General features: G+C 35.8%; 1 protein-coding gene across 1 annotated transcript in view; it reads right to left on the bottom strand.

The window, feature by feature from the left end:
* RAB3GAP1 (RAB3 GTPase activating protein catalytic subunit 1) overlaps positions 1-13,489 on the bottom strand; it is a 109,865-nt gene that overhangs the window by 41,626 nt on the left and 54,750 nt on the right. The window contains exons 8-10 of the mRNA XM_058548869.1: positions 9,432-9,531; positions 6,158-6,239; positions 1,324-1,392 (exon numbers count right to left, since the gene is read on the bottom strand). Of these exons, the coding sequence (XP_058404852.1) occupies positions 1,324-1,392; positions 6,158-6,239; positions 9,432-9,531 (251 nt within the window). The remainder of the gene's footprint in view (positions 1-1,323; positions 1,393-6,157; positions 6,240-9,431; positions 9,532-13,489) is intronic.

Here is a 13,489-nt window from a genome sequence, read left to right as displayed (position 1 = left end):
AAAAGGATAAACATAAGATCCTAATTACAACAATCTGCAAGACTCATGAATTTATCAAAATGCAGTCTAATGAAAACATTATATACAAGGACAAGCAATCCATTTTGCCTCACTTAAACTTACTGTTATTCAGATGCATAAAGCCATCTGGATAACTTTTAAAAAAATAAATCTTAAGAAATCAAAGTTCTTACACAAAAAAGCACAAAAGAAAAAACCATAATCAAAAAACACATATAAAAATGATTCTGAACAGGCAATGATAACCTAATGAGAGAATTACATTTTAGGAGTAATAAAAAAGGAACGAGAAACAAGTACACATATCATATTAATAAAAAAAAGAAACTACAAAAATTTGCACAAGATCAAAAGTGCTCTATTTTTCTAATTAGATTACCGTGCATTCACTTAATGGAATACTATGCAGCTATTTTAAAAATGACAATATAGATCTACATTTATTTGCATAAAAAATGTAAAATAATACATTAAATGAATAAAGCAAATTAATAAATTTAAACTTTAAAAAGATACACCCCCATACAAATATCACATCATTTCATTGTACACCTGAAACTAATATAATGTTATATGTCAATTATACCTCAATGGAAAAAAAAAAAAAGGATACATCCCAAAATGCTAACTGGCTATTTTTTAAGTAATGAGATTGTAGGTAATCTTTACTTTCTTCTTTACACCCATCTAAATTATCTGATTAAGAAAGCTCATGTTACTTTCACCATCAGCAAATACATCTATTTTAATTATGGAAAAAAAAAGTGTTCTATTTCTTACTGTTCTGCATCAAAGCATGAGAAGGTACTAAAATTGCATTCCTCTTTCTCCACATTCTTCCTAGACAAAGCTTGCTGTAATTTTCAAGTTGTTTCCATTGCACAGGAGTATGAGACACGGATGTTTTGTTACTTATGACACTTAAGGATCAAATATTATTTCCATATATTCTGATGACCATCATCACTTCAAAGCACTTTATAAAATGCTTTTAACCAGCTCAGAAAAGTTCAACAGAATTGTTGAACCTGAATCCCAAACTGCTTAGAGACATCTTTGCTAAAACCAAGTAAGATTCAGATTGTTCATTATCCCTGAACTAAGGATCACGTCCCCAAAGTAAGCAGCTTAAAACACATCTCTAATACATGTTAATCAGTCTAAAAAGTGATCTTTAAAAATAGAAAAATTAACCCTTATCAGAAACCAATATAAAGAAAAAGGAAAATTGCCAACGACATGGCAGTTAATTTATTCTACTGAAATGTTTGAATCTCAATGTACTATTCTTAACATACTTACGAATAAACATCATTATCCACAATGATACCTTCAGTCAGATGAGGCCATGTAGTTGCTAAATGGAGTTCACTAAAATAAACGAAACATAAAATATATCCAAAAGCTTCAATACTGTATATATATCCTCTGTCTCAGCAATTCTACTTCTAGAAATGTATCCTAAGTAAATAACCAGAGATATACATACAAGTGTGTTAAAAGTTGTTATTTATAATACAATAAAACTGGAAACAAGTGGTTTAGCAAATGGTAGCACATCCATATGAAGTTAATGTCTTGCACACATTAAAAAACCATGCTATAGGGGCTGCCCGGTGGCGCAGGCGGTTAAGCACATGCGCTCTGCTGCGGCGGCCCGGGGTTGGCCGGTTCAGATCCCGGGCGTGCACCAACGCACCGCTTGGCAAGCCATGCTGTGACAGCGTCCCGTATAAAATGAAGGAAGATGGGCACGGACGTTAGCCCAGGGCCAGTCTTCTTCAGCAAAAAAAGAGGAGGATTGGCAGATATTAGCTCAGTACTGATCTTCCTCACCAAAAAAAAAAAAAAAAAAAAAAAAAAAAAAAAAAAAAACATGCTATACATAATAGCCAAAAAGTGTAAATAACCCAAAGGTCTACCAGCTGATGAATGGATAAATAAAATGTGGTAATATCCATTCAATGCCACATTATACAGCCATAAAAAGCAATGAAGTACTGATTCACGCTACAATATGGATGAACCTCAAAAACATTATGCTAAATGAAAGAAGACAGACATAAAAGGCCACATATTATATAATGCAATTTAAATGAAATGTCCAGAATAGGCAAATCCATAGAGACAGAAAGTAGATTAGTATTTGCCTAGAGCTAGAGGCCCTGGGGAGATTGGGGAGGATGACAGCTAAGAGGTGAGGGCTTTCTTTTTGGAGTGATGAAAGTGCTCTGGAATTAGATCGTGATGATGGTTGCACAACTCTGTAAATACTAAAAACCACTGAATTGTGTACTTGTAAATGGTAAATTTTTTGGTACATGAATTATATCTCAATTTTGAAAAAAATCACGTTATAGATCAAAGGTTGGCAAATTTTTCTACAAAGGACCAGAGAGTAAATATTTTAGGTTTTGTGGGCCCTGTAGTCTCTGTTATATTCTTGTTTTTTTCTTTTAAAACCCTTAAAAACAGAAAAAGCATTCTTAGCTTATAGCCTATACAAAAACAGGCTACTGGCCAGATTTGATCCACAGGTCATAGTTTGCTGACCTCTTATTATAGATGAATATTAAATTTCAAAAAGTTTTCATGTAGGGGGCTGGCCCCGTGGCGTAGCGGTTAAGTGCACGTGCTCTGCCACTGGTGGCCCAGGTTCAGACCCCAGACGTGCACCGAAGCACCGCTTGTCAGGCCATGCTGTGGCGGCGTCCCACATAGAGTGGAGGAAGATGGGCACAGATGCTAGCCCAGGGCGAGTCTTCCTCAGCAAAAAAGAGGAGGATTGGCATGGATGTTAGCTCAGGGCTGATCTTCCTCACAAAAAAAAAGTATTCATGTAAAATTATAAAATAAAGCAAGCCACAAAAAACGTAGAGGATGACATACATTTATAAAATATACAAATATACTTTGCAAAAAAGAGTTAACATAGCAGGCCTGATACTTAGAAATGACTACTTGCAAGGTTGGTCCTTGGCTTGGCATCTGGGAACTTGCATTTCAGGCGGCTCCTACCATTCCCTGATAAGAGTGGCTCACTGAGCCTAAACGACTTATGCAAACAGTTATGATTTATGCTGAACACTTGCTTTCCTTCTGGTACATGCTAGGCAGACGGTGACTACATGACCAGCCCCTGATAAAATCCCCAAGCGCTGAGCCTCTAATGAGCCTCTCTGGTAGACAGCCTTTCACACAAGTTGTCACAATTCATTGCAAGGAGAATTGAGTGTATCCTGTGTGACTACATTGAGAGAAGCAGCTTGTCCCTGGTTTGCTCTGGACCTCACCCTATGTGCCTTTTCCCTTTGCTGATTTTTGCACTGTATCCTTTCACTGTAATAAATCATAGCCACAAGTACAACTATAGGCTGAGTCCTCTGAGTCCTCCCAGCAAATCCTGAACCTGAGGGTGGTCTTGAGGACCCCTGTTGCCCATTCATACAATAAACATGTACATACATATATGAAATTCTTGCACAGGAAAATGGCTGGAAGCACATATACCAAGCTGTCATCAGTGATCACCTATGAGTAGAGGGATTATGAATTTGGTGCATTTTTTTCCTGTCTAAATTCTGAACCCACTTATATTTGGAGAGGACAGAAACCAAAAGGGCCAGTTACTTCTCTGATCTTTGGTGGTGCTCAACTAATTGGCAACTCCAGTTTGAGACTCTTAATCTACAAGTACAGTCTAGAATTCACTGCGATAGCAGGGCCAAGACTCCACAACAATGCAATATAACCATGGGTATGAAATGGACAACGAGCCACTCTTGGCTCGAGCCTATTTTCCAAGCCAGGTCCTATACTGGTCCCAATTAAACCCTTGAGTTACCTAAGTATCTTTCCAATAAATTGATTATTGGCTTGAAATTAATCAGAGTTGACTACTACAGTTTGCAACTAAAAAACCTGGCTAGTAAACATATGATTTTTGCCTCTTTTTACAGGTTTTCTAAATTTTCTCTACTGAGCATGAATTTATTACTTTCATGATAAAACTAATTTTTAAGATTAAAAAATGACCATAAAACAGTATGTGATATTAGAGAACATGGATGATTAGAGGTTTAAAATTATAAGCTCCCAAATAATTTTAGGTATTAACCTCAGATTCAGTTTCTAAGCTTTTTATGACTATGTCCTCTCCTCTCCGTCTAACTATAGAACAATTCCTTTGACAAGGAGAGAGGACACTGAAAAAAATCTCTTCATTTCCTCATCCACTATCAAAGATTCCTTTTCAAAAGCATAGTGCCACAACATTTGCTAATCACCATTCAATTTAAATGATCTACAAGATGCACCATTTTACCCCCAACTTATTTTTGCATTCTTCTTCAAACATTTCTTTCTCTGCTGACTCCTCACCATGATTTAAAATTAGGAAGAAATATTTAGTAACTAATTCTTTCAAATTTCTCCTACCATGTCAATTTTATTCTTTCCCTCTAAAAATTTCTCTAAGCAAAATCCAAATGAATGAACCATTTGGAGGGCCAGAAATTTATCAGTAAACCAGCCTATACCATTTACCCCTTGCTCACTACATTCTAGCCACCTTCTATTTCTTCCAGTAAATTCGCCAAACTCTCCTTTATCAAGGCCCTTTGCACAGGCTCTTCTTTCCACTTGGAATGGTCATTCTCTCACTCTTTGCCTGGCTAAGTCCTCCCTTAATTGAGACTCAGTTTAATATCACTTCCTTTGAGGGCCGGCTCCATGGCTTAGCAGTTGGGTGCGCGCGCTCCGCTGCTGGCGGCCCGGGTTCGGGTCCCGGGCACGCACCGATGCACCGCTTCTCCGGCCATGCTGAGGCCGCGTGCCACATACAGCAACTAGAAGGATGTGCAACTATGACATACAACTATCTACTGGGGCTTTGGGGGGAAAAAATAAATAAATAAATAAATAAATAATATATATATATCACTTCCTTTGAGAACACTTTCCTGATGGCATCCCAACCTAAACTAGTTCCTCATTTTACTGTCATTACATCTTGTACTTTTCCTTCAAATTATCCCACAACTTGTAATTCTATGTTTATTTAGGTGATTATTTCGTCTATTTCCTTCAATTAGACTGTAAATGCCAAGAAGGCAGAAACTGCTGTTTTATTCACTTCTGTATCTTCCTCATTTAGTATAGTGTCTGGCACATATAATAAATAAATATCAATTACAAAAGATACTCACTTATCTTCTCTCAAGTGATTTTTTTTTTTTTTTTTGGTGAGACAGATTAGCCCTGAGCTAACATCTGTTGCCAATCCTCCCCTTTTTGCTGAGGAAGATTGGCCCTGGGCTAACATCTGTGCCCATCTTCCTCCATTTTATATGTGGGATGCCTGCCACAGCATGGCTTGATAAGCAGTGCATAGGTCCACGCCCAGGATCTGAACCTGCAAACCCCAGGCCGTTGAAGCAGAGTGCACAAACTTAACCACTATACCATCAGGCCAGCCCCTTCTCTCAAGTGATTTTAAGTGTTATTATTTCTACCTCTATGTGAGGGTATTAAGAATGTATATATGCATGTGTATGTATTTTTTAATTAGCCAAATAGTTTAAATAAACAAATGAGATAGTTTCTAAATCAGCACTGTTTATATTTTCCAAATATTTTGCTATCAGTGATTAAATTTTCCAACCCCTACATTTTCTTGTGAAACAGCTTTTTGTTAAAGTTCAGCAGCTCTTCTAAAAAAGCAACCGGCTAACCTAAGAGGTCACCCTTGTGTCTCCTACTGAAGTCCTAATTTGTACATTTTGAAAAAGTGGTCAGGAAAAAGATAAACGACTGTTAATTCTGGGTGACGGATACACGAAAGTTTATATGACATTCTCTGTGCTTTTCAATATATTTAAAGTGTTTCCCAAAAAAGTAGACCAAGAATCACTTCTATAAGGAATAATCAATAAATGGTATTATATATATTTTTGTATTATTTTAAAGCCTCTTTTATTTCTTAAGTTACAGAGAAAAAAATAGATTGCTAGGTGTAGGTCTGTTTCCAGTACTATATTCATTCCAGGAGACTACAGTATTATAAAGCACAGTAAAATCAGTATCAATATAATTTAAAAAGTAAAGTCCCATAATTCAAATGAATTGAAAATTTCACCTAATAGGATCTTCACAGGCACCAAATGGTAACTTGCCAAACTCCAGGCCTCCAACTTCTCCTCCTACAAGAGCATCTATATCTAAACAAAGAAATATTTTTCCATTATTTAGCAAATAAGAGAAAATAAGGAGAAATAAGAATTTAATCTAGTTAGGTTAGTCCTTTGGGAGATTATAGATTTAAAAGTGCCTACATCAAGAGCACGTATAACAAGTTCAGAGAGTGAGCCGCCAGGTATTAAAGACTTCTTCCAAGAATGTTATAGTAAAAGGATATACTTAATTCCTATTTATCCATTTATCCTATTTAAGCTATGCATTCTAAATTTTACCCTTCTGAAATAGTCCTTAAATATTACTCAAGAGAACATTATTTCTGTAAACTTTTTTGCATTTTCTAAGAATTTGATCATCATCTAAAAGAAAGATTATCCAAGTATTGAAAAATTTAATCACCAATCTACATTCATCAGTTTTGCTGAATAGCAAATCATTAATAAAATTATATTTCAGTTGATAATACACGGAAATATTTAAAGTTTAGCAAAGTATTTCCTTTCCATTATGAATGGTATCCGACATTAGAGGAAAATTTAAAGGGTAAATCATTCCCCTTAGTTCTATCTCTCTTGAAGAAATAATAAACATGTCTAAAAGACATCAAAAGGATTTATTTCTCTTCGAAATAATACGTACGCTCGTTTTTAATTATTCACACTACACTGGGAATTCCTAAAATTAAAGTCTACTGCCGAGTTATGAACATTCCCCAGGTTTGCTAAAATCATGTTTGACAATTATCTACACTCTAACTAAATTATTAAAATTAGTCTTTAAATATGGCTCAATTACTTAATTCAGTAAATTTTCTCAAGTCAATTCATTCCATTTTTCTAACTAAAGAATGCTTACAATAATAAAGATTACAATGACTAGCTTTATTACAAGAGATGAATATTTAAGAGCTTCAAAATTTTTAATAAGCGCATTTTGTAAATTAGTAAGTTAATTATTATCAGACCTTAGCTGTACTTTTAATTTAATTTAACTGAATTAAAAGTTGAGAAGCAACATCGTGGAATGAAAAGACCATGGGATTTGGAGTTTGACCAGTATCTGAATGTGAACTTTATCACTTGGTGACCATGTGACCTTGGGCCAGTTACCTGTCTTCTAAGATACTTACGTTCTCCAAGAAAGATAATAATACCTGTCTCATAGGTCAATGAAAATTACATGAAATAATATAAATAATGCTAAGCACAGTGTCTGGCCCATATTACATGTTTAATCCCAAATATTAAAAATTTATATAGCCTTCAATCCACTGAGGAAGAAGGCTAATATTTTGATCCCTATTAAAAAAAATTTGCCAATAGAACATTGACAAAGGCCTTATTGGCAATCAAAATTATAATGCTGAGATTCTGGCTCCTGGGCTGCTTCTTAGATCAACCACCACACCACCTTGGGAAACCTGTAAATTGACTAATAATAGTGTGGCCTTTAAAAAAAGGAAAAGGAAGATAGGAATCAAAACTTCTAACTAGAAGTCGACTAAATATTGTCTAGGGGGTACTGTTGTCTGGGAACTAAAATTACGAAAATATTTGAGTCTTTCTTCTAACATAAATCTCAGCTTAGCTTTTACTTCCCTTTGCTGTAGTTTAGATGCAGTTCTTTTACTATAGAGTTTCAAATTATTCAGTGGTACATAAAATAAAATAGTAGTAGTATATATAACCACCAAAAGCTAAGGATGTACTACACTAATTTTTTTTGTGTGTGTGAGGAAGATCAGCCCTGAGCTAACATCCATGCCAATCCTCCTCTTTTTGCTGAGGAAGACCGGCCCTGAGCCAACATCTATTGCCAATCCTCCTCCTTTTTTTTCCCCTTTTTCTCCCCAAAGCCCCAGTAGATAGTTGTATGTCATAGTTGCACATCTTTCTAGTTGCTGTATGTGGGACGCCACCTCAGCATGGCCGGACAAGTGGTATGTCGGTGCGCGCCCGGGATCCAAACCCGGGCCGCCAGCAGCGGAGCACGCGCACCCAACCACTAAGCCACAGGGCCGGCCCCTGTACTACGCTAATTTAAATATCATCCCAAGACTACCAGTTTATTATTTGTAATCCTATAAATAACCAACTACGCAGAACAAAAATAAACAGCAAACAATATTATTTTATTCTAATTTATTTCTCTTTGAGAAAGGTAAACTGAAAAATGTTTTCAGGCTAGTAAAATCTTTGTAATTACCTATAAGTTTAAATTAAATTTCTGATTAGACATACTCGAATATAATTACACTTGTGAGAGAAACACCCAGGAACCAAAACCTCACTAAATTAGGCTGTATGTCCACCAGGCTGAGCTTTCCTAGACCTTAGGTAATGTCTTGTTCACATCTGTGTCCCTGACACAGCCTGGCCTATAATAGGCTAATAATTAATGATTGTTAAATGAATCAATGTATCAATGGCTAAGCAGGTAAATTGATTTTAATTACATTTTTATCAAATACAAGTTAAAGTAAAATATTCTACAACTCTTCCCATCATTAAGTATATGTGTACATACAGATTTTTTTCTTTTCTGCTTTCCTTATTTAGCACTCTTCTTCAAACTCTACTCTCTATAAGATTCTCTGCATGTCTGTTCTCAATTTACGAGAGTGGCTTCTCTTATATTCTAAAAACAGACATTTTGGGCCCGGGCCCAGTGGCGTAGCGGTTAAGTGTGCATGCTCTGCTGTGGCGGCCCGGGTTCGGATCCCGGATGTGCACCAACGTACCGCTAATCAAGCCATGCTGTGGCGGTGTCCCGTATAAAGTGGAGGAAGATGGGCACGGATGTTAGCCCAGGTCCAGTCTTCCTCAGCAAAAAGAGGAGGATTGGCGACGGATGTTAGCTCAGGGCTGATCTTCCTCACAAAATAAATAAATAAAAACAGACATTTTAATCATTCACTACACACGAATTCACAGCACATGATGTTCCACAGCAGGGAGATGCTTTATAAATATTAGCTTTCAAAGACAGATCATCAAATACAGAGTAATTACTAGCTCTAGAACAACCTACAGAGTTTTTTTTAAGAAGAAAAACATGATAAAGGCAATGAAATCAGCAATATTAAATTTAGAATGAATTACAAATATTTCAAATTTGAAACACTTGAAATGCACTATTAAACATTTTTAATTTCTGAACATATTTTCTTTTCCATTTATATTCAGTAAGTTAAATATAGTTCTAAATTATCTCACCTGGAGGTTGCTGAGGCCAAAAATACTGCTGCCAATCCTGAAGTACATAGGTAAATCGAATAGCAATACTAACTGGAGGCAATGGAGTTAAAGGACATCCCTAGGAAATAAATGCAAAGACAATAATTGTGTAGCTTTAAAAAAAGGGTTTTAAAAACAATGCCAAGGAGCAAATTACATTAAAATAAAGCTGTTTAAACCGCTACCTGGAAACAAGATATTAAATTCTATTAAGCAAAATGCTCTCTCAAAATATCTTATACAATTTTAGTTATACAAATATAATTTCTTACTATTCTCTTCAGTCATACTAAATGTGAGAAAAATGTGATTCATTTTTTAAATACGGTAAAACTATTATAAAAGTATAAGAGTAGGTTTGGGGAGATAATGTCTTTTCTCTCTTTTAAATGAAATGAACTCAAATTAAAGCCAGTCTTGAATATTTAACCAGAAGTTTAGACTAAGACAAATGGTCACTCATGCAAGATAGTTTATATTAATAAATCAGTTAAAAAATTTAGATTTATTTTTATAGTCATTAAAAATCATAAAAATTAATATCATCCAAAAATCCTAGGATCTGACCTTTCCTTAAAAATGGTTAACCTACATTAATGTGAAATAGGACTTAAATATGCATAAGAATCACCTAGGGAGCTTGTGAAATGTAGATTTAATAGTATTCTGCATATCTAACCAGTTTCCAGGTGTTGCTGATATTCTGATCAGAAGGTATGAGACATTTAGCTCAGCAGCAGCATTTATAAATGTCACTAGTAGCTTTAACTCAATACAAACTCAATCTAAAGTCACAATGTAAGCTGACTGCCAAAAAGAAGATAATTCAGTTTTGGGCTGCTGTGTCCCAGACAAGCAAGGTAAAATTCTAGCCATTTAGGAATAATCAAGTTTTTAGTCAGGTCTAGATATGGAATGAGAATTCACCCATAATAAGGTACAAATGGTCTAGAAACCATAAGAAGGTTGCTTTGACACATAACCTCTGCTCCAGTCACAGAGCAATGTGGATGAATACAGAAAGAGATAACCAAAAAGAAAGAGCTAGGATCAAACATATATAAATATCTTTGCGGGCCCTAGAAAAGATACAGAAAACCCAAAGTCTTAAGTGAAGCTCAACGCACACACCTGCTGAGTTTCAGGCGCGGAAGAAAGCAGTGACAGTCTAGGGTTACAGACTGCATTAAATGGAACCAAAGGTACTCCGCCCTGAGTGAGGGCACTGCAAGACTCTCTGCTTAAGGCAGACACTGGGCAGGGCACTCCTGCTTGGTACAGTGGCTTTGTTGGAAGCTACAGGGCTGAGGAGAGTTATTGAGGGGCAGGGGGGAGCCTTCTCCTGATCAAGCAATCCACTGATTCCAAGACTAGATAGATATGCAATACCTGCAATATCACCACAGAGCAAGACGCTCCAAACACCATTTTAAGACCTGTTTCTGAAATACTCTGCAGGTAGGGAGCAACCACAACATTATAAAACCACTAGAGAGGATGGGAAGGAAAGTTAACAATTTTAAACAGAGCCTTCAAAACAAAATGAGCCTGTAAACAAAATTTCCCCAAAACATGAAGAAATGTAATTCTAAAAGAGACAAATATCCAAATCAACAACCAGAATGTAAAACCGTAACATATAAAGAACATCTGAAAGAATGAAGAATGTCTAAATGGAAAAAGACAAGACTACGGTATGAGAAAGTTTTCAAATATTTAGAGGATTATGGCAGAAGAGGATTTAAACTTAAATGTTATGTGACTCCAAAGGGCACAACTGCTCCTCCCTCCTCCCAAAAAGGAAGTCTTTTCTAATAATCTGATGTATGTGAAAATAAAATAAACTGCCAGTGAAGGGTGAATGCCCCGTAACACTTCAAGTAGATATTAAAGAGTAATTTTTATAAAGATATCTTTAAAAAGTAACAGGAGAGTCACATATTAGGTAGCTTTAACTATGTAAAAACCTCTAAAGTACACAAACCAGGTCTAAATTAGTCCACAAACCAGGTCTCAATTAGTCTAAGTTCAACTCTTAGTGAATCAATTTTGAGAGATGTTTCATATCTAGATGAGTGAGTTTTGTGAAAGTTCTGACAGACGATATGATGAACACTTTTTTTTTTAAAGTACAATTAGCAAACAGTCATAATCTAAGTCAGGCTCCACAGATCAAGGTGCTCCCTAGTTTCAGTAAAGAGAAGCTGAGCTACATAAACAAGTGACATAAAAGATCCATAAAAATAATGCTAAAATTCTTTAAGAAGAAAAAATAAAATATTCATATTTGCATCTGACCAGAAATTTGATCTAAAAAAATTAAATATAATCAAAGACTTCTGGTGAGAGCAAAGGAAAACTAACAGGGCAGAAATCAACACACACTTGTCTTTTCCAAAAATTTTTCAAAACACCACATGTAGAATGAAGCAGTACTTAAGGCATTTCAAAGCCCAGAAAGTTTCTGGAAAAAAGTTACATACACGCATGGAACTCTCTAAAATATATGCTTTTATGATTTTTTAATGGAGATAATCAAAAGAAATTGCTAACAATAGTTATTTTGAGGAGAAGAACAGATGGGTAAAAGGAAGCTTTTACTGTACTTAAATTTCTTAACCTGGTACATGCATTACTTTTTTTTTAACGTCAAATGGATTTTATGTGGGTGGTGATAATCCTACCACTACCCGTTTTAGGCCCTCAACACTGAAAACATATTTTTAAGAAATTAAGTTCTACTCTCATACACTGCTGGTGGGAGTGCAAACTGGTGCAGCCACTATGGAAAACAGTATGGAGAGTCCTCAAAAAATTAAGGATAAAACTACCACATGATCCAGCTATTCCACTGCTGGGTATTTATCCAAAGAACTTGAAAACACCAATGTGTAAAGATAATGTACCCCTGTGTTCATTGCTGCGTTATTCACAATAGCCAAGACTTGGAAGCAACCTAAGTGCCCATCAAGGGACGAATGGATAAAGAAGATGTGGTATATATACACAATGGAATACTACTTAGCCATAAGAAACGATGAAATCCAGCCATTTGTGACAACATGGATGGACATTGAGGGTATTATGCAAAGTGAAATAAGTCAGAAGGAGAAGGTCAAATACCATATGATCTCCCTCATTAAGTAGTAGATAATAACAACAGCAAACAAACACATAGAGACAGAGACTGGATTGGTGGTTACCAGAGGGGAAGGGGGGAAGGGGGAGGGAGGAGGGCGAAAGGGATAATTAGGCACATGTGTGTGGTGATGGGTTGTAATTAGTATTTGGGTGGTGAACATGATGTAATCTATGCAGAAACAGAAGTATAATGATGTACATCTGAAATTTATACAATGTTATAAACCAATGTTACTGCAATAAACAAAAAATTAAAAACAAAAAAGAAGAAGAAATTAAGTTATAATCCTAAATCTCTTTCTAACAAGCAATACCCATTAAAAAAGAAATTTCAGGGGCCAGCCTGGTGGTGTAGCGGTTAAGTTTGCGTGCTCCACTTCAGTGGCCTGGGGCTCGCAGGTTCAGATCCTAGGCGTGCACCTACACACCGCTCATCAAGCCATGCTGTGGTGGCATCCCACATATAAAACAGAGGAAGACTGGCACAGATGTTAGCTCAGTGACAATCTTCCTCAAGCAAAAAGGGAAAGATTGGCAACAGATGTTAGCTCAGGTCCAATCTTCTTCACCAAAAAAAAAAGAAAAGAAAAAGAAATTTCAGCATTTTTTTCTCATTTTTTTTTCCTTTTTAAAATTTGCAAACCTTTGGAAAGGTTGCAAAACTAGTATAACGAACACCCATGTGACTTTCACCAAGTTCACCAATTATTAACATTTTGATACACACACACACACATCATATATATATGAAGACATTTTTTTTGGATGAACCTTTGAAAGTAAGTTGTAGGCATCATGACAATTCACCCCTAAATACTTGAGCATGTAACACCTAGGAACAAGTACATTATCCTATGCAACCATAAAACAATTATCATATTCAAGAAATTTAACAT

The sequence above is a fragment of the Diceros bicornis genome, chromosome 10, assembly GCF_020826845.1.
Source record: "Diceros bicornis minor isolate mBicDic1 chromosome 10, mDicBic1.mat.cur, whole genome shotgun sequence".
Classification (NCBI taxonomy): domain Eukaryota; kingdom Metazoa; phylum Chordata; class Mammalia; order Perissodactyla; family Rhinocerotidae; genus Diceros; species Diceros bicornis.
This window is presented reverse-complemented; position numbering and strand designations above follow the sequence as displayed.